The sequence below is a fragment of the Grampus griseus genome (assembly GCF_964374135.1).
Source record: "Grampus griseus genome assembly, chromosome: 10".
NCBI classification, from domain to species: Eukaryota; Metazoa; Chordata; class Mammalia; order Artiodactyla; family Delphinidae; genus Grampus; species Grampus griseus.
In genome coordinates, this window is record NC_139004.1 from 3,951,850 (window position 1) to 3,974,389 (window position 22,540).

General features: G+C 46.3%; 1 protein-coding gene across 1 annotated transcript in view; it reads right to left on the reverse strand.

The window, feature by feature from the left end:
* Positions 1-8,477: 8,477 nt before the first annotated feature.
* The window catches only part of LOC309829087 (peptidyl-prolyl cis-trans isomerase A-like), a gene marked incomplete at both ends in the record, with an annotated part of 59,511 nt that continues 45,448 nt past the window's right edge, over positions 8,478-22,540 (reverse strand). Inside the window, one exon of the mRNA XM_082664788.1 lies at positions 8,478-9,011. Within this exon, the coding sequence (XP_082520914.1) occupies positions 8,478-9,011 (534 nt within the window). The remainder of the gene's footprint in view (positions 9,012-22,540) is intronic.

The window sequence follows — 22,540 nt, forward strand, 5'->3', positions numbered from 1 at the left end:
TTTAGAAGCTGGCACAGAAGAACAGAGAGATGCCAAGGGACAGTGCCAAGGGTAAGAGGACAACGTAGTAGCGGACCGACCTGCTAAACTGGGGAGGAGGCGGTCTAGGAGGAATTCCACGTGTCCAGGTTGAGAGGCTGGGTGGACGATGACGCCACCAACCAAAGCAAAGCATGCAGGTCACTTTCTCCTTCACGGTGGGCAGGGGTGGGAGCGGGGCAGCAGTTCATCAGGTCTCAGGCATGCTGAGCTCTATACGCCTGGGGGACGTCACGGAGGGCTTGCGGGGGCAGTTTCATGGGCCAGTTCGGAGCTCAAGGGGCAGTCTGGTTGGAAACCCAGATTTCTATGTCTGTTTCTATCCAGCAATTAAATTTCTAGGAGCAGCGAACTTTCTCACCATACATGCATGTCTCAAAATTTCCTCAACATGCATGGCTCTGTGGTTTTTCTTTCTTTTTTTAAAAATTGTCAATATAATGTAAATTTCAGAAAAGAATCAGGCACTTTGAAGACCCCCCTGCCACCTGAGAAAAGCCCAGTTTCATAGCAAACATAACTCACGTTTTATTGGCTCGGGGTCTGTCTTTCTTTTATTCAGAATCTTTGGCTCTCTCCCACCTAATATCCGGACTACCTTAGTGTTCAAAGGGGCCTGCCCTTGGGCTGCATGGGGAAGTCTGGCTATGCTTCTAAAGGCAGATTTCCCTAGAAAAAGCTCTCTTTCCCCATCTGGAACTTTCTCCCAGGAGCCAACACCCATTCCTGATGAAGCCCTCCCAGTATCCCGCCCGGAACCAGCAAGTAGGGAGAGAGCAAAGTGGGATCAGGTAGTGGCCTGGACCTTTAGAACCTGCATTTGAATGTCTCCTGCTGACTGTGACCCAGGCAAGCCTCTGTCTCTCTCATTACCGAGCACCTGCTCTGTGCCAGATCCGCGAGCTCTCTGGCGACATCTGGGCCTCACCATCCTCGTTTAACAAAGGAGGTCAATATACCTGCCCTGCAGAGTAATTGTCACACATAAAATGAAATAATAAATGTGGAAGGGCCTCTCACCATGCCTGCCTTGGAGTGGAAAGTCCGTCACTATCAGGGCATTCTGTGTCTGAAAACCTCACCTCTAATTACTCTCTTTTCCTCCCCAGTTAAACACAAAAGTGGCAGCAGCAGCAGCAGCAACAAAATGCAGTCCAATGTACTTGTTCTAACCACTTCCCACTGGAGGAACGTCGGCCTCCTTGCTTAGTTAGAAACGACAGGCTCCTGGACCTCGTGGGAAGCCCCGAGCTGCTTGATTGGTTGGTTCCTATTGCTGCATCCTGTTCTGAAGGCTTCTCGTTTGGGGAATTCACATGCTAAGGCAATGGTGTATCACCCCCAATCTAGCAGGTGCGACAGTCACCCCACCTGGCAGGAAATGAAATAGGGAGTTGGGTTAACTCACTGTTACCCAGCAGGGACTTCTAGCCCCCAAAGACTGACGAAGCTGGGGTCTCCCCTACAGGGGAGGGGGCTCCTTGTGGGGAGGCCTTCGTTCCTTCCGGCTTCTCAGAGGAAATGCAGAAATCGCAGGGAAGCACCGTTGGGCCCTGCTCTTGGGACGAGGTTCCTCCTCTGTGTCTGCCATGCAACAGAGCAGCCTCCTTAAGGCCCCTCTACCTGCAGATGTCTCTGATGAGGACATCGCTGTCTGGCTATTTCTTTCTGCAAACGCTGATGACATCCTGAGCACCTTTGCTGAGTGAACCTTCGCGAACTAGCTCTGAATTCCTCCTCGTCTTGGTAGAGCCACGTGGGCTCGTCCTGAGCTGTTTTCCATACAATCCTCAGAATGACGGTGGTGGTGATGAAGGTGCTAATGATGTTGTAGAATCCGCAGTAGCTCCGTTTATTGCCCTGTTTGGCTTAAGAGCTGGCAGGTCACCAAGGCCGGGCTGGCGTGCCTCGCGCGCACTGTACCACTTAGTTTCCCCACTATACAGCCCGGTAGGCAGCCACTATCATCAGCCCGCTTTTTTTTTTTTTTTAATTTTATTTTATTTATTTTTTATACAGCAGGTCCTTATTAGTCATCAGTTTTATACACATCAGTGTATACATGTCAATCCCAATCTCCCAATTCATCCCACCACCACCACCACCACCCGCCGCTTTCCCCCCTTGGTGTCCATACGTTTGCTCTCTACATCTGTGTCTCAGTTTCTGCCCTGCAAACGGTTCATCTGTACCATTTTTCTAGGTTCCACATATATGCGTTAATATACGATATTTGTTTTTCTCTTTCTGACTCACTTCACTCTGTATGACAGACTCCAGATCCATCCACGTCTCTGCAAAGGACCCAATTTCGTTCCTTTTCATGGCTGAGTAATATTCCATTGTATACATGTACTACATCTTCTTGGTGGGAATGTAAACTGATACAGCCACTATGGAGAACAGTATGGAGGTTCCTTAAAAAACTAAAAATAGAACCTACCATATGACCCAGCAATCCCACTACTGGGCATAGACCCAGAGAAAACCATAACTCAAAAAGGGACAAGTACCACAATGTTCATTGCAGCTCTGTTTACAATAGCCAGGACATGGAAGCAACCTAAGTGTCCATCGACAGCCCCGCTTTTGAAACAAGGATTCAAAGAGGTGAAGAACTCGCCCAAGGCCACACAGCCAGCAGTGGCAGAGCCACTGGTACCCAGGCCTGTCTGCGTGAAGCTGGTGCTTGGCCGCACCCCTGGCAGTGGGGCCGTCCTTGCTGGTGGCAGGGCTGCCTGAGCATCCTGGGCTCTGGCGGGAGCGGCCTCCTTCCTGCAGGGCCTCCTTGGGCAGGGGTGGAGGAGGGGTGGCCCGGCTCAGCTCTGCCAGCAGGGGGGGACAGAGCGGGGAGGCGGGCTGTCTATTGATTGACTGAAATTGGATTTGTTGACACAAACTGGCAGCATTTCACGGTGATGAAAGGGTTGCCCACCGGCCTCATAACAAGCAGAGATTTCCCTGAGGGCTGCTGGAGCCGCTGGTGTGCTGCTTCGTCAGGAGAAGAAAGCAATTAGGAGGACAGGGGAGGTTATTAGGCCTTATTGCTCCCCTCAGCTCCTGCGTCCGCTGCGTGGGGGAGGCACGGATTTCAGTCTCCCCAGGCTGCGTGCTGAGTCCTGTTCCCGCCGCATCCACTGCGCGCTGCCCATCTGGGGACAAAAAACTCGCAGGCACTGAGTCCAAAGCAGGAGGAGAAGGCACACCCGGATTCAGGTCACCAGAAGAAACCGGCAGGTGAAACCAGCATTTGCCAACTTTAAAGATTACATTGCTGTATTTTAGACACAAATCCATGAATGCACGACACACACATCTCTCTACCTTGCTTTCTCCATCCCTTTTCACGTTTTGTCACCTTAAAAGTATTCAGACTGGTATAGTTTATTATTTATTTATTTATTTTTGGCCGCGTTGGGTCTTCGTTGCTACGCGCGGGCTTTCTCTAGTTGTGGCGAGCGGGGGCTGCTCTTCGTTGCGGTGCGCGGGCTTCTCATTGCAGTGGCTTCTCTTGTTGCAGAGCACGAGTTCTAGGCGTGTGGGCTTCAGTAGTTGTGGCACGTGGGCTCAGTAGTTGCGGCCCATGGGCTCTAGAGCGCAGGCTCAGTAGTTGTGGCGCACGGGCTTAGTTGCTCCGCAGCATGTGGGATCTTCCTGGACCAGGGCTTGAACCCGTGTCCCCTGCATTGGTAGACAGATGCTTAACCACTGCACCACCAGGGAAGCCCCCAGACTGGTATAGTTTAAAAGACATATTCAGGTAAGATGGTCCACTATACACGTCTGCAGAGGGACAGGTGAAGGAGACAGACGAGAGGAGGATGTACTTCCGTAGGGGACTCACTGCATTGCGTTAGTGACTGTTACTGGGACCTCAGAGATGCACAGGAGTGTGGGTGAGCAGATTAGGGTGGGTAACGGACTACCAGGAATGATGTCAACTCACATTTGTGTAAATGTTATAGCTAACAGAGCACTTTCACTGACATGGCTTTATTTTTTATTGTTGTGATAAAATAGACATAATATTTTCCATCTTAATCATTTTAAGTGTACAGTTCTGTGCCATTAAGTTCATTCATATTGTTCTGCTACCATCACCACCATCCACCCACAGAAATTTGTCATCTTCTCAAACTGAAACTCTGTCCCCATTCGATACTAACTCCTGTTCCCCCTTCCCCAGCCCCTGGCAACCACTGTTCTTTCTGTCTCTATGAACTTGACTGCTCTAGGAAACTCACACAATATTTGTTTTTTATTGACTCGCTTATTTCACTGAGCACAATGTCTTCAAGTTTCATCCACTTTGTAGCGTGTTCCAGAATTTCCAAAGCTGAACCATACACCGTTGTCTGCATAGACCATGTTTTGTTTATCCGTTCATCCATCAATGACACTTGGGCTGTTTCCGCCCTTTGGCTATTGTGAAAAATGCTGCTATGAACATGGGTGTATAAATATCGGGTCGAGACTCTGTTTTCACTTTCTTTGGTCGTGGACCCAGAAGAGTACTTGCCGAATCGTACGGTAATTCTATTGTCATTTTTTGAAGAAGTGCGATACCATTTTCCACAGCGGCTGTACCATTTAACATCCCTACCACCAACGCACAAGGGTTCTGATCTCTCCACATCCTTGCCAAAACTTGCTATTTTCTGTCTTTTTGATAGTAGCCATCCTAATGTATACAAGTGGTAACTCACTGTGATTTGGATGTGCATTTTCCTAATGATTAGTGATGGTGAGCATCTTTTCATATACTTGCTGGTTATTTTTACATTTTCTTTTGAGAAATGTCTATTCAAGCCCTTTGCCCGTTTTTTGAGTTGTTTGTTTTAGTTATGTTGCTTTATTTTGATTCTTACAATGGCTGGGGCTAGAGTTATGGATAAACCCTGTTTTACAGAGAGGAAAATGAGAGTCACAGATGTTTGGGAACTTGCCTGAGGTTTCCCAGAGGGCAGGTGGGAAGGAAGGCAGGCCTTTGGGCTCTCAGCTCTGTGACTTTCGGAGCCTCTTTCTGGTGGCCTCCGGAACTGCTGACGGGGTTAGAGCCACTCAGGCTGAAAAGGAGTAGCTGCTGGCCACACCTGTGGGGGCTGACAGGTGCCTCATGGGAGGTAAGGAGTAAGCAGGCAGGTGTAGGAGGAGGACGGTCAAAAGCAAGGTATGCACGTCATCTATTGTATCCATGCCTGCATACGCGCAGGCGATCAACAAACATTTGCTAAGTGTTAGGCGCTATTCCAGGCTGAGATGTCGGAGGTGAACCGGCCACTGCCTTCGTGGCGTTTATATGTTCGAGCCTCCCTCACGTGGCTGCTGAGCCCTCAACATGTGGCTCATCTGCACGAGAAGGGCTGTAAATGCACCAGAACTCAAAGCTGAGACCAAAAATGTAAAGGAGCTCATGAATACTTTGTTTCTATTGGTTATGTGTTGAAATGATAATATTGTGGGTATCTTGGGCTAAATAAAATATATTATTGAAATTGATTTCACCTGCTTCTTTCTGCCTTTTGATGTGTGGCGACTATAAAATGTAAAATGTATGTGACTCGTATTGTATTTCTACCAAACGGCACTATTCCAGCGAGAGACAGGGACAGTAAGTAAATAAGCAAAGAGACGGCTACTGCCGGATCAGGAAACGATAAATCGAGTGGAGGAGAGTAAAGCAAGCTTGGCGGAGGGCGGGGCTGATGGGAGATGCTCTTCTCGGTGGGTGGTCTCTCTGAGGAGACTGTGGCTGGGCAGAGACTTGGGTGGGGGGTGGACAGGGCAGGGGCTGGGGCGGGGCGAGCGTGGGGAGAGGGCCGGGGAGGGAGGCTGGCGAGGCAGGTGCACCAGACCCTGGAGCAGCCTGTGGTGCACACAGATCCACGGCCTTGGTGACTGACAGAGGACCCAGGGGATGAGTGAGCGCAGGGACAGAGTCCCCATGAGGTGCTGAGCCAGCGAGACTAGGGGGGTGTTAGGGGCTGATGGTTAGGGATGGAGAGAGGACCCGTGATGAGTTCAGAATTCATGTCCGCTGCCACACATTTGAATAGATACGTGCAGTTCACGTTTGGAGATAAAGGTCTGGAGCTTGGAAGAGACTCTGAGGCTGAAAGTACACGGCATTAGAGGTCACCTTGCAGGACGCCCTTGAATCCATGAGCACAGACATGGTGCAGACTGGTCGCCAGGGCATGATAACTGGTCAGATCCGGTGTGAGTCTTGGGTCTGCCGCTTCCCACCATCCTGTGCCTCTTCGCCTGTGTATCGACTATAGACGCCACCGACCCTTCTGAGGCTCCTCCCATTTCCTCTCCCTGAATGTGGGCTGACCCTCGGACGGCCCGGCCAGTGCACGCAGAGGAGGTGATGCTCCGCTTGTCCAAGCCCAGCCCTGAGAGGAGTGTGGCAGTACCTGCCTCATCTCTTGGAGCCCCAAGCCCTTTGCAGAGACTCACCTGTCCTGAGGCCGCCATGTTGTGAGGAAGCCCCCCTGCCCCCGCGTGAAGGGGCGGGATGGGGAGACAGAGAGAAATGCCCGAACAGCCCGCAGCCATTCAAGACGCTCCCGCTGAGGCCCTAGACATCATGGGACGGAGATGAGCTCTCCTTGCTCTGCCTCCTTCAAATTTATGAGCCACAGAACGATGAGATATAAGAATAATAAGTTGGTTTAAACTACTAAGTTTTGCAGTAGTTTATTCAGCAATAGATACGCAGAACAATATATAAAATGGGATAATACTTCTTTTTTATTTGATTTTAGGGAGGATGATAGGGAATTTGAAGCACGGTTTTTGGCTCCGGATAGGTACTACATAAACATTCTTTTTCTTTCCCTCGTACAGCTTATATTTTAAAGTCAAAAATCTATCTTGTCTTAGTTTAGCCTTGCAGAATAGCACAGAAGAAACGGAAGTCCTATTTCATGTCATATATATTCTTTTAAATGTATGGAAATGGCTATCATGAAATCATAGGCTATATTCCCTATACTGGATTGCATATCTCCCCTTGTTTACACTGGTGTCAAGTCACATTTTCCTGGTCACTTCCTAGAATCTGTTGTATCTTAAAATTCCCATTTGGATGTGTTGCTTAGAAGGACCACCGCAGATGTGGTGAGTGCAGCCCTGGGCACGATGAGAACATCCCCCCCTTCACCTGGACACATCACAACCCTGACCCTGCTGGCGGATTGGAGAAACACCTCATGCCTTTAGGATTTTGATTCTGTTAGGCAATGTATTTGCCATCATTCCTAGTTTCAAGACGACACAGATTTGATCAATTATACCATCTCTCTTCTTTTCCAGCTCATTTATAGAAATGTTGGATAAGACTGGGATGGGTAGAACCAATAGAGTTCTCACCATGTACTGACACTTGCTCATTCATCGGCCCCGCTAGGCGTGTTTTGTCAAGCAGTTATGTGTGAATCACCCAACACTCAGTCCTCCAGCCCACATTCCCCCCATCTGTTTAGGGGAATATTCAATCTAGCTCCTTAGCATATATTATCTACTTTTGTCCTATTACAATACCTGGTGTCGTTTGCCTACCTGTGTTAGGTGCCACCACAGGCAGGGGCCACGTCCTACTTTTCTTCTGTTGACACCTGTGTTGAATGTGCCAGATGTACCCAGGGAGCCCTTGGATGCCTGAAACTTTCAGTCACACCGCTCAATCGATATGCCTGTTTTCTTTTTTTCTTCTTTTTTTCAATAGGTTGTACATGTCTTTATTTTTATTTTTTGTCTTTTTTTATTGAAGCGTACTTGATTCACAATGCTGTGTTAGTTTCAGGTGTACAGCAAAGCAGCAAAGTGATTCAGTTTTATATATATATATATATATAAAACTGAATTATATATATAATTTTTTTTTCTTTTGTGGTACGCGGGCCTCTCACTGTTGTGGCCTCTCCCGCCGTGGAGCACAGGCTCCAGATGCGCAGGCTCAGCGGCCATGGCCCACGGGCCCAGCCGCTCCGCGGTACGCGGGACCCTCTCGGACCGGGGCACGAACCCGCGTCCCCTGCATTGGCAGGCGGACTCCCAACCACTGCGCCACCAGGGAAGCCCTATATATATAATTTTATATATTTTATATATATGTACAATCTGTTCTTTTTCATAGTCTTTTCCATTATAGGTTATTACAAAATATTGAGTATAGTACAGTAGGCCCTTGTTGGTTATCTATTTTATTTTATTTATTTAATTTTGTTGTTTAGTTTTTATTTCATAATCATAAACTTAACTTTGCAATTCAGCTAAACTTGGAGGGAGATAAAGGCAATGTGGAGCCCAAAGAACTGCAGTGAGAGCACAAAGATGATAGGATATTCCAAGCAGATGGAGGCGAAGGGGCGCCCTCCTGAGAGCTACAGAAGGAATGGTCTGGTGGTTAAGATACAACACAGTCAAATTTATTAGATTTGTCCACAGTCAGCAATGGTGATCTCCTTGCCATTGGTCTTGCCATTCTTGGACCCAAAGCGCTCCATGGCTTCCACGATATTCACGCCCTCTTTCACCTTGCCCCAAACCACACGCTTGCCACCCAACCACTCAGTCTTGTCAGCGCAGATGAAAAACTGGGAACTGTTTGTGTTGGGGCCAGCATTTGCCGTGGACAAGATGCCAGGACCCGCATGCTTCAGGAGGAAATTCTCATCATCAAATTTCTCCCCATAGATGGACTTGCCACCAGTGCCATGATGGAGTGTGAAGTCACCACCCTGGCACAGAAATCCCGGAATTATTCTGTGAAAGCAGGACCCTTTATAACCAAAGCCTTTCTCCCCAGTGCTCAGAGCACGAAAGTTTTCTGCTGTCTTTGGAACTTTTCCTGCAAACAGCTCGAAGGAGATGCGACCCAAGGACTCACCGTCGATGGCAATGTCAAAGAACACGGTGGGGTTGACCACGGCTGAGCAGCGCGGGAGGCTCCGGGGTAGCGGCGTCTGCAAGGCTGGCCATCTGTTTTATGTCTAGTGGTGTGTGTATGTCAATCCCAAACCCCTAATTTATCCCGCCCCCATCTTTCCCCTTTGGTAACCATAAGTCTGTTTTCTATGTCTGTGAGTCTATTTCTGTTTTGTAAATGCATTCACTTGTATCATTGTTTAGATTCCACCTGTAAGCGATATCATATGATATTTGTCTTTCTCCGTCTGACTTATCTCACTTAGTATGATCATGTCTAGGTCCATCCATGTTGCTGCAAATGGCATTATTTCATTCCTTTTTATGGCTGAGTAGTATTCCATTATATATATACACAGATATGCCTATTTTCCTATTTATGCCTGTTCTGCCCCCATAGCATATTTTTGCTCATAATTATTTAATATGTAGGGTGTGTGGGGAAAAACCTCCGTTTGATTTAAATTCTTTTTTTTTTTTACATCTTTATTGGAGCATAATTGCTTTACAGTTGTGTGTTAGTTTCTGCTTTAAAACAAAGTGAATCAGTTATACATATACATATGTTTCCATATCTCTTCCCTCTTGCATCTCCCTCCCTCCCACCCTCCCTATCCCACCCCTCTAGTGGGTCACAAAGCACCCAGCTGATCTCCCTGTGCTATGCAGCTGCTTCCCACTAGCTATCTATTTTACATTTGGTAGCGTATATATGTCCATGCCTCCCTGTCGCTTCGTCCCAGCTTACCCTTCCCCCTCCCCGTGTCCTCAAGTCCATTCTCTAGTAGGTCTGTGTCTTTATTCCTGTCTTACCCCTAGGCTCTTCGTGACATTTTTTTTCCCTTAAATTCCATATATATGTGTTAGCATATGGTATTTGTCTTTCTCTTTCTGACTTACTTCACTCTGTATGACAGACTCTAGGTCCATCTACCTCACTACAAATAACTCAATTTCATTTCTTTTTATGGCTGAGTAATATTCCATTGTATATATGTGCCACATCTTCTTTATCCATTCATCCAATGATGGACACTTAGGTTGCTTCCATCTCCTGGCTATTGTAAATAGAGCTGCAATGAACATTTTGGTACATGACTCTTTTTGAATTATGGTTTTCTCAGGGTATATGCCCAGTAGTGGGATTGCTGGGTCATATGGTAGTTCTATTTGTAGTTTTTTAAGGAACCTCCATACTGTTCTCCATAGTGGCTGTACCAATTCACATTCCCACCAGCAGTGCAAGAGTGTTCCCTTTTCTCCACACCCTCTCCAGCATTTATTGTTTCTAGATTTTTTGTGATGGGCATTCTGACTGGTGTGAGATGATATTTCCTTGTAGTTTTGATTTGCATTTCTCTAATGATTAGTGATGTTGAGCATCCTTTCATGTGTTTGTTGGCAGTCTGTATATCTTCTTTGGAGAAATGTCTGTTCGGGTCTTCTGCCCATGTTTGGATTGGGTTTTTTGTTTTTTTGTTATTGAGCTGCATGAGCTGCTTGTAAATTTTGGAGATTAATCCTTTGTCAGTTGCTTCATTTGCAAATATTTTCTCCCATGCTGAGGGTTGTCTTTTGGTCTTTGATTTAAATTCTTGTTTAAAGGAATCCACATTTAACCCAGGTTGAATCCTTAACGGGTGTATTGCAGAGAAGAGTACGGCAGGAAGAACAGGTTTGCGTTAAGCTTCTCCAGGAGGAAGCTCCCTGTAAAGGTGGGAGAGAAGATGCAGCTCCCCAGAGGAAACCTGCCCACTGAGAACAGGTGGAGCTGACTGGGGAACAGCTGGCCAGTGGCCTGGGAGCTCACAGGTGTTCCCTGAGTGCAAGACTTTTGTTTACGTGCTGTTTAGCCGTGAGCGCAGAGACAGTCAAAGCAGATTTCGGAAGGCCAAATTAAGAAGAGATCATTTTCGTGGTTATAAATCTGTATTTGTTAATAGTGCTTTATTTTTATTGGTTGATTTATTTATGACCAATAAGTGAATTTTAAAATGTCTGTTTTGCTCTGATGAAATTGACATTTACTGAGCCAGTATTAAATAGTGGCTGAAACTCTGGAGCAAATTTAACTAGATCGAAATCCCTGCTCCTCCATTCATTACCTTGAGTGGATTATTTTATGTCTTGATGCCTCAATTTCATCATCTGTAAAGTGAGGGTACTTGTTTCACGGGGCTTGTTGGAAGGATTATATTAGATAACACATGTAAAATGACCGGAATAATGCCTGGCACGTCAGCGTCGTGGTTAAGTGACAAATATTGTTTATTTTAAACACTCAGATGATTTTTCTTGGGGCTCTAAGTAGTCAAATCTTGAAGTTCTTCATTCATAAATTGAAATCGCTGCTATGCATCTCCAAGAAATGCACACAGAGACGAATAAATTGGTTAAGGAACAATTAGGGAGAAAAGAAATTTGGAATCCTTTAGACACGCCCCAACCTTCACATAGTAAAAGCAAAGTCACTGAAAGTCATAGAAAGAGTAAGTAGATTTAAGGGCCTGCGTTACTGATGCCAGTAATCTTTTCAAACTGAAAAATATCGCCTGCCATTCAGGTTAAATAAATGGAAGATTTCTGTGGCCCCGCCCCCTCCCCACCAACTTCTGAAATTTAGATTCAGAGTCTTAGATGGGGCTTCAGGAGCAAAATTTTTGATGAACATGGTGGATCATTTCTAAGCTTCCTCTCCCTCGCCCTCCTTCTTTCCTCTGCTTCTATTCATTCTCTCACTCATTCATCTGTGGCTCCTGACACCTGTATTCCTTTCCTAAATTTATGGAATATAGAAGTCACAAAGTTCAGCCGTTTGTTCACCCTGAACCCTGGCACCAAAGGGGTAGATGTGTGACCTGAACCTGGCCACTGGATGCGCTCAGTGGAGCCTGGAATAGGGCGTAAGAGGGGCCAGGATGCAGGGGTCATTTAGGGTTTATAGCTATGGTGGCAGCCCTAGAGGAAGCAGAGGTGCCCTAACGGGCTGATTCCTGCGACATGACCTTCACAAACTTCCATCAGTCACGTCTACTTTTCAAACCTGGCCGACTAGGCTTCCCCCCATCTCCACAAGTACAGCTGACCCTTGAACAACGCGGGTTTGAAGTGCACGGGTCCACTTAGAGCAGATTTTTTTCCATAGTAAATACCATGGTACAACATGGTCTGAGGCTGGTGGAATCCGAGGATGCGGACCCAGAGATGTGGAGGAATCACGTATACAGAGGGCCGACCATAAATTACAGGTGGGTTTTGGACCGCTTGGAGGGTCGTTGCTCCAATCCCTGAGTTGTTCAAGACTCAACTGTACTTCACAGGCTTCTGAGAGATCGTTTTTTCTTGTGTTGACCAGTGTCGGTTCTTGTTTGCAACCAAGAATCCTGAGTAGTTGGTCTGTGGCCCGCAGGTAAAGTGAGTACTGCCTGATATATTCTGAACATTATCGGTCCCAATTATTGTGCAAATAATTCCTCAGTTTGACCATTACTTAAGACCAGTGATATCACTGCAGTAATGCTATGGGGTCTTTCTAGACCTTCAATATTGTTAAGTAGGGAGATAACATGCTTCCTATATAATCTCCTCAAGCCAGTTCTTAATCTTTACATTTTGAAAACATACAGTCCATGACACCCAGTTGTATTTTTGGTCATTCTAAGTAGATGTTATTCACTAATGCACCATCAGTAGAATGAATGGATAAATTTCGATAAGTACCACGTTAGGTTAAAGAGCATTTTCCTGGAAAAAGAAAAAAACTACAGAGCTGAGAAATATGACATAGGAAAGGGTACATAATAATAGTAAAATAAACACCCAACCTAAGAGAGAGAACACCAACAGGGCCTTTGAAGGCATCTTTAAGCTCATTCCCAATAAAGGTCTTCTCCCTCCTCCCCAAAATACACTATATTGAAGTTTAATTAATTTATACTTTTCATTATAGTTTTATCACATACATATGTATCCACAAGTAACAAATTGTTTGTTTTGCCTATTTTTTTGCACACTGTACGTATTCTTTAGTCCCTCAGTCTCTCATTCCATGTCTTACTTCTGAGGTGAACCCATTCTAATGTGTACAGCTGTGGTTCACTCATTTTCATGGCTAATATTTCACGGAATAAATATGCTGTCATATATTTATTTTACTGTTGATGAGTATTTGATGTTGATGGACATCTGTTACTGATGGACATTGCTTTTCAATTTTGCTATTACAGTGCTTCTATGAAGATTTCTGTATATATATTTTGGCATATGTGAAAAATTGCTTCTCTGTGGTATGTTCTTAAGAATGGAAGTGGTGCATCATAGAGCATGCATGAGTTTGACCTCAGTAGATCATGTTATGTTTCTGAAATGGTTATAACAATTTACAATTCCATCACCAACTTCTGAGAGAGTTTTAAAATGTTCACCTTAAGGTCCTTTAATCTTTGCCATATTTATTCCTACATACTTTCTATTTTTGATGCTGTTAGAAGTTGACAATTTTTATTTTGTAGTTTTTACTGTTCTTTGCTGGTATATAGATGTGCAGCCTTTTTTTTTTTTTTTTTTTTTTTTTTTTTTGCGGTACGCGGGCCTCTCACTGTTGCGGCCTCTCCCGTTGCAGAGCACAGGCTCTGGACGCACAGGCTCAGCGGCCATGGCTCACGGGCCCAGCCGCTCCACGGCATGTGAGATCTTCCCGGACCGGGGCACGAACCTGTGTCCCCCACATCGGCAGGCGGACTCTCAACCACTGAGCCACCAGGGAAGCCCTAGATGTGCAGCCTTTTGCATATTGATTTTATATCCAGAAATTTTACTAAACTCAGATTCATTTGGGTTTTCTGAGGCAGACAATCATATCTGGAATTTTTGCCAACTTTGCTTTTTGCTCTGCAGTCCGTCACCTTTTTATCTCTTTTCTTTTTTGATTGTACAATGTAGAACCTTCAGTAAACTTTTTACTGGAAATGTCAATGGCAAGCCTCCTTGTCTTATTCAATTTTAAAGGAAGTGCTTTTAATATTTCACCATTTAGTATAATGTATGCTATATATTTTTATAGACTAAAAAATCACTTTAAGGAAATTTTCTATTTTTAGAGCAAAAAATAAAATGCTAAGGGTATTTTAAAAAATCATGAACAACCGTTACTCATTAATTTTTAACTTACATCTGCTTTAAAATGTTCAAAAGATTTCTGGATTCTTCCCCTCTTCTTTTGTCCTTGAAGCCTGGAATATTGTTTTCATAATTAGCTAAGTAATGTTCATACTCATGCATGCATGCATTCATTCATTCATTCATTCACCCATCAAAACTTCATTGAATGCCTACAAACCGTGAGGTACCTAGGGCGCATAAAAATCTACTAAGATAAGAAAGTCATCAGAAATTAATAGAGATTTCGCATCAGCACTTCATGATTCCTTCAGGTTTTGGCATTGCTCTTCAGAGCCAAGGAGTCAGCCAAAGAAATAATATTCTAAGTGGCCCTGAGATCATAAAAGATAAAAGGAATTACTGGACTTCCCTGGTGGTGCAGCGGTTAAGAATCCACCTGCCAATGCAGGGGACATGGGTTCAAGCCCTGGTCCGGGAAGATCCCACATGCCACGGATCAACTAAGTCCGTGCGCCACATCTACTGAACCTGTGCTCTAGAGCCCGCGAGCCACAACTACTGAGCCCGCGCGCCACAACTACTGAGCCCGCATGCCTAGAACCCGTGCTCTGTTACAAGAGAAGCCACTGCAATGAGAAACCCGTGCACCACAACGAAGAGCAGCCCTCGCTCACCACAACTAGAGAAAGCCTGCGCGCAGCAACGAAGATGCAAGGCAGCCACATATAAATAAATAAATTTTTTAAGAAAGGGATTACTGCACTGTGGAGACGTCTGTAGCAAACACCAAGGAATTATGAAACCAGGGAGCCAAGACCTTATTCCTAGAGGCACAGAACTTAGATCTAGAAGACACCCAAGGCCATCTGGTTCAGTTAAATGGTGCTCTTTGGGACGGCTATCCAGTCATTGCCTGTATAATTCCAGCCAAAGATGGAACGTTCCATAGATCTTCACTGTGTCTGCTGTAATTGTTAGGATGAGTGCTTGTATAATTCCAGCCAAAGATGGAACGTTCCATAGATCGTCACTGTGTCTGCTGTAATTGTTAGGATGATTCTTCTTAAACTGAGGTGAACTTTCCTTCCTGCTACTCTTTTTCTAATTATCTCACTATGTCCTGTGCATCCACCAAAAAACATCTGCCTCTCTCTGTGCCAGTCCTTGGCCTAGCAGGATCGAGGTGTGACGTCTCCTCGAGACTTCTCCAATCCAGACTAACCACTCCCAGTTTCTTCAACAGCTCCGCATGAGGATTCTTTCCTAACTGCCCACCATGCTCCCTTTGGACACACTGCATTTGTCACCATCTCCCCCCAAACTTAGTGCCAGAGTCACATGAAATTCTCCAAGAGTGAGCTGGTCATGGCCAATGTCAGGGACGCTGACAACTTCCATCTTCCTCACCTCCACCTGTTCCCCCACCTTTCCCACCTTCATTCTCTGAATCAATCCTTGCCTTTCCCTTTCAAAACCTGGGCACCTTGGAGAGACACACAAGTGTCCTTAGGAGTAAAGGTGGCCCAGGAGAACATCCATCCGTTTCTCCAGAGGGATATTGGGCTGTGTGACTAGGGACCCCCTCTCCCCGTGCTCAGGACAGTTCTTTATGTGCTAAGACATTAAGAGGTTTCCCTCCACAGTCCCAGGCAAGAAGACACTGTGTGGTACATGAGTACTGTACAAAATAACTCTTTATAAGAAATGGAATAATGAATGTGTGTTTGTTGGGACGTTCGCCATTCCTTGTGAAATGTAACCATCAAATAGGCATAGCGTCAAACTGTGGTGCTAGAGTAGCTGTGGGGTCTTGGTTGAACCACCTAAGCTTCTCCCATCCTCAGTTTCCTCTTCGTTCCCCTGGTTTTTTCATCGACTCTAAAGCAGGCGCGACAGTAACCATCACTTGCAAATCAGCCTCCCAGAGAGAGAGGCCCCTGTTGGACCTTTGTAAACTGTGACCTGCTGCACTCGCGCGAGCATTCTTGTCACAGGGAGTGTGGTTTGGCAGATAGAAAGAGAATATCGTCAAAACAACAAAACCCCAAATCAAGTGTGTCCTGCCTCTGGCACTCTTAAATTGCTCCACGCACGTGATCCACGCAGATCTTCTTAGATGCGGAATGCTCTAGAGGCCATTAAGACTTTCAGAACAACCTGTTGAATGCTGTCGTTTGTATCCTGGTTCTTCGTCAGGTGCGCTCACCTTACAGCCTCCCGGGAGCGTGTATTTAGTCTCCTATTTGGAAATGGGCTTCATTTTCATGAGTTCCTCCATTAGGTCACTCATCCCCCAGCTCGTGGCCTGTCGTCTTATTCGATGTGGACACTCTGACCAGCCAGGCAGCAGAAGGCCCCCAGAAACCCATGCTCTGCACTGAGGTCCCAGTTCCCGCTGTGATCTCTGGTCCCCGCTGCCTCCTACTATGGAGATCTCTTCCTCAACCCTTTTCAGCTTCCAACAGCTCAAGAAGAATAAAAGGTACATAGACAGCCAAGGAAGATAGTAATTTACTAACCTGGACGGATCCAGAAAGGGCTATAAAAGGAACATCCTAGCCTTATGAGGGTCATAAATAATGAAGAGAATTTTCCCATGTTTTATGCAAGTATAATTTTGGGTGGTAAACAGTAAGATGATACACGATACCTATGTATGTTTCCTATCTGAAAATGTGTGCAATTAGCATGTGGAAGATTGTAATTATAGCCTGGTTGGGATTTTGTAGGTGCTAAAATTGATTCCTTGGTTGAATTATTTTGCAATAGACGTAAACCACTAGTTGTACACCTAAACGAAATTGAGTGTGAACAGATCGAATCACTTTTATTTTACCTTGGATAAGAATTTATCGATGCAAATACAACTCCTTAATTAAATGTGGCATAGCCGGGCCTGTAGAGGCCCGCATAAAGGCATTCTGCCACCCAGCTTTAGTGAGGATTTTCATTCTAGAATGATGCCTTGCTATGCTTAGAGAGAATTGTGTATCTATTACGGACTGTCGGGGTAGTGAGCTGTTTGAGTTCAGTACCTCTCTGAATCCCAGATGGACTTTGGATACATCTTTTTGGGAGAAGTGCTACTGATTTATAGATTATAATTAAATACATCCAAAAGTGAAACTTGCATCACTATTTCTGAAAATAGCCTCTTAATTCATAAGCTTCCAAAGTCTCTCAAGAAGAGGAGAAAGGGGTGAATTGTGGAGACACACTTTTATCCTGATCGATACATGTTAGAGACTTGAGCAGAGAGAAATCATTAATATAAGTGCATTCGTTTCCTAGGGCCGCCATAACAAAGTACCACACGCCAGCTGGCTTAAAAGACAGAAACTTGGGCTTCCCTGGTGGCGCAGTGGTTGCGAGTCCGCCTGCCGATTCAGGGGACACGGGTTCGTGCCCCGGTCCGGGAGGATCCCACATGCCGCGGAGCGGCTGGGCCCGTGAGCCATGGCCGCTGAGCCTGCGCGTCCGGAGCCTGTGCTCCGCAGAAGGAGAGGTCACGGCAGTGAGAGGCCTGCGTACCGCAAAGGAAAAAAAAAAAAAAGACAGAAACGTATTGGCTCACACTTCTGGAGGCCAGAAGTCCAAAATCAAGGTGCCAGCAGGCTGTGCTCCTTCTGAAAGCTGGAGGGGACCCTTCCTTGCTTCCTCCAGCTTCCGGTGGCCGTCAGCGTTCTCGGGTGCTCCTGCGCTTGCAGCTGTATAACTTCCATCTCTGCCCCCATCATCGCGTGGCTTCTCCCTGTGTGTGTCTCTGGCTTCACGTGGGACATGAAGACACCAGGAACCGTGGAGTCGGACGTAGTCTACTCCAGTATATAACCTCATCTTCCCTGACTACCTACAGCCCTGTGTCCACATAAAGTCACACTCTGAGGTACTAGGGGTTCAGACTCCAGCGTGTGTTTTTTGGAGGGGGGGACACACTTTAACCCTTAATAATAAGAAAAACTTATTGTTGCTCAGTTCTATATATCTTCTCAGGGAGGCAAACGGAGATTTCGTGAACAACTTACTGCAGATAAGAATTGCTTGATACTTATAGTCTCAGCTTCCTTTAATTCTCATTAATCACAGCCCAATCCAGTATAAAAACTATTAACTACCTTGAGGGCTGTGAAAGGATATTGTAAAATGATGGCGATGTCTTACTGTTTCCACTGAGATCAGGACCTGAAGAATGAGGATTCGGCTGCAGTGAGAAAGCATTAAAGGAATATCCATTTGGGTCAAAATGGTCCAGCGTCGCCACACTGGAAATCTGCACCAGTCCCCTTCTCTGGGATGTTTTAGCAAAGTTGGAGGGTTCTTCCATTCCAGAGATGGATGGAGTGGAGACATTTCTAGAAGAAGGGGTGGGTTGGCCCAGGTTTTCAAACTGTGTTTCACAAAACCTTGAAGTCACAGAAGGCACACGTGTGGTTCTTGAAAGTGTGGCCAGCAGCAGACGTGGTTCATACACGCAAACCCCTTCACTCTGTAGATGAAAAAGGACTTACTCTGTCCTGTGATTCTCCAGCCACTGAGTATGTTTGGGTTCATCAAGCTATTTATTCACAACAAAGGCTTTTTCCTCTCTAGTCTTTGGCTCGTAACTGGGCTCTCTCCCACTGGTGATGCCTTGATAATACTTGTGTTGTCCAAAGAGCCAGGTTCCCCTGTGTGGCTCTAGTGATTTTTTTTCTTATAGTCCAGTGTGTGTGTGTGTGTGTGTGTGTGTGTGTGTGTGTGTGTGTGTGTGTGTGTTCTCAAAGCACAGGAGAAAGATAAACGTCTCCTATGCCTTTCTAAATTTTGATATTCTATGCTTACATTGTCAGCTCTAAAAACCTATATTTAATACTGGCTTATGGAATGAACTGGACCTGCTAAGTCTGAAGTTATAAAATAGCTCCCCACGCCCCCTTTCACATACCCACACCCAAATTAGTCTTCTGAATTATTCTCCTCTGATTTTGGATGGAATCTTGCTTTTCCGGCTCCTGTCAGATATTAATACATAGTTTCTTTTCGGCAGGTGCATCTATCGCTTTAGTTTGGGAATCCCTGAAAGCAAAGCCTGAGACAGGGCTTGGGAGCAGTTTCTTTAAATGAGAGGTGAAGCAGGAGGTGGGCGTGAGGGCAGGGAGGGTGAGACGGGAAGAACCATGTGTATCATTGAGATCGCTGCCGTAAGCAGTGGGGATTGATTCTGCTGGGACCTCTGAGACGTCTAGAGGATGCTTCTCGGTGTTGCCCATCTGAGGGATGAGAGGTGGAAGTATTTCTCCGCTCCCTGCTGGTGAGGACTGCCCCTGGTGTGGTAGCACCCTGCACTGTTGGGCTGTGTTGTGCGTGGACTGAAGGGCTCCAAGCTTTTCTGAGAAAGCCCTGGTGCAGAAAGCAGAATGAGCTTGAGTGTGAGTCTGCGTGGAACTATCCCCTGCAGTTGTGCTGAGATCAGAGGTGGGTAAAGGGAGGAGATGCAGGGGAACCACGGGCATCTTCTGCAGCCCGCCCTTTGCACAGCCGGATCCCCTCATCCCTACGTCAAGTCCACTCTGTTACTGAATCTTCAAGGTGATGGCAGGCTATGCTCTCTCAAAAGTGTACGTCCCAAGCTAAAGTTCCAACTTGTGCATCTGGTTCTGAGGCCATGATTAATATTCCCCCATCTCTTTTTCTCTTGCCATTCAGGGATCTATTGTACAAGTGCTGGGGTGGCTGAGGACAGAGGATGGCTGATATCACTAGCCAGTCCCTCCTGTCGACCTGGCCAGTGAGTGACGGCTCTGTGCTGAATCTTCTCTAGTGACATAAAGCTCCGCACATTTTGTGGCCACTTGCCAGGATCCGTCTACGTGCTTGTTCCCAGACGTCTTTGTCTCTGATCTTCCAAACCTGTCCCTTCTCTCCCCCGACCAACCAGCCAAGCTATTCACTAACCCAGTAGTCTGCGTACATCCTTATCTTAGGACAGTTCTCGGGCCATACAGAGTGGACCAAAGCGGCACACTGCTCACAGCTCTGCCTGCTGGGAAGGTCTCCCCTCACCACTGTCCTTTAGGGTCACCCCTGATAGAGCCATGGTGTTGACAGCAGCCCGCTGTCAGCCAGCACTGACGACTGGAACCACCCCTTCCATGAGCCAGGAACAAGCTGCTTTCCTTCCTTTGCCAATAGATCATAGCAGTCCCACCCCTGCCCCCGTAGTTATAGACGTAAAGCTGCGAGAGGCGTCAGGACGACGGAGGGTGGTGACATGGAGACCTGGGACACCTTGTGCCCCCTGCACTTGCTCAGACGTGACCCTAAACATACCATCTCCATCAGATGCCTGACCGACTCGGTGGATCTGACGATGTCCAACTCATGATGAGCAGTTCCGGTCATATAATCACTTGACGTTCCATTTTCAACTTGATCTCTATTATCTATTATCACTTCAAGAGCTGGTTTTGAAATGGTGAGTCTTTTCACAATAAACGGTCCCTGAAATGGAGTGGCCGTGACCTTACTCTAGTAACCTAGGCATTCTGCACTGCAGCTCTCCTGCCAGAGCTTGTCAATGCTCTCTCACAGCATTTTCTCTCCTCTGGATGTCCCTAGCGCTGGTGGATTTGATCAATTATACGGCCTCAAGAGCAGGGCGGGTTGCACTGAAACCTAGAATTTCTGTAGAGCCTTCTTGTATTTTGGGCCTCATTCACGACTGGCACTCGAGAAATAGGTCAGAGAAATAATATCAAGTGCAATACAGGCTGCCCCCCCCCAAATCCAAAGCATCCTCAAGCCACACACCGTTTTATAAGGCGGTAATCATTTAACTTAGAGGGCATGCTCCGGACCACCGACCTCTTAGAGCCTTCACCAATATGTCGGGACTTTGAAAGCCTAAAGGGCTGTCATGTTCTGCCCTCTGAAACACGTGTTTTACTCTAGCATCCAAAGCCCTTGCCACTTCCTATTTGCCACTCCGGTTAGCAGAATGCCAGTAATATAGTAGAGCAGCATGGTATTCCGGGGATTGTCAAGATGACAGAGAGCAGGAGAACGAGCGTACCCCTGGGCTACGGCACTGAACACGCACTTCTATCCTTTTGACGTAGCACAGAGCCGCTTTGGGTTATCTCTCCTGAGAAGGTTTGAAAAGAACGCATTTTCCAGGTGGATAGCCACAACCCGAGTACCAAAGTCTGTGTTGGGCTGTTCCGGTTAAGATACCACATCTCATTCAGCAGCTATGGTTGGGACCACTACTTGGATAAGTTTTCGCTAATCTACCCTCATTCATGAAAATCCACCTGATTTTTGCAGAAGCCATAACAGATGCATTGAATGGGGGTAGGATGGTGACCTCCAAGCCCGTGCTCGTTAGATTCCTGAGAATAGCACCGTTCTCAGCCGTTCCTTCTGGATTTGCTCTCTTATCGGGGGTGGGGCACTTTCTGGAGTTTCCACTTGTTCCTTCCTGTCTTCTTGGTTGGGTTTCTGTCAGCCGCGAAGTCTATACATTGTCATTGCACATCGCAGGACAGAGGAAAGGACCACAGGGTGGATCCTCAGTCCCTCAGAACCACAGAGAGATAAGCCTGGTGTTCTCTGCTGCTTTTCTCTTGAGGTATTTGCCAATTTATTCGCAGCAGAAAAGCCCAGAAGAGCAGCAGAAAGCGGCAGGTCTGTGGCTGGGAAGCCATAACGAGATTTCAACAGTCTCACAATACTGGGAAGACAGGACTTTGGGTTCAGGGTCTGCCAATGAGAAGGGATCCTTGAAGTACCCCCAGGCTGGCAGGTGGAACCCCAGTGGTAAGGGCGAGTGAGGAGTGGACCGGCCTCTGAGGCTGAAACTGTGTTCCTGACCAGCTCAACCACAGATGAGATTAAGGTGCTCTGCTCCCATTCTATTTGTGAGAAGCACAAATAAATCCTTTCAGGAAAAAGAGACATCATTCAGAACCTTTACAATGTTTCATGCACAACACTGGCATCTGACCCAAAGAGCAAACATAGGCAATAGAAAAAGACCTGCTGCTAACAGGTACGTGAGTGTATCAGATCCGGATTCTAAATAACTGTGATAAATAATAGAGGAAATAAAGTAAAGTGTGGACAAAATGGCTGGAAATCTGATGAAATGAACCAGCTACTGCTATACACTAAAACGTCACTGAAAAAAAAAAAAAGCCAGACACCAAAAGAGTCGTATAATTCCTCTATAGTCATATAAACTAAAACAAACAAACAAACCCTAATCTATGGTGTTCAAGGCTAGTTACCTTTGGAGGCGAAGCGGGTGGTGATTAGAAGACGCAGGTGAGGTTCCGAGATTCTCATTGGGGTGGTGTGTTCGCTTTGTGAATATTTGCCAAGCTGTACCCTGAGAATGTATGCACTTCTCAATAAAAGTTAAACAAAGAGAGAGACAGAGAAGCAGCCGCAGAGGCTGCACGATTGA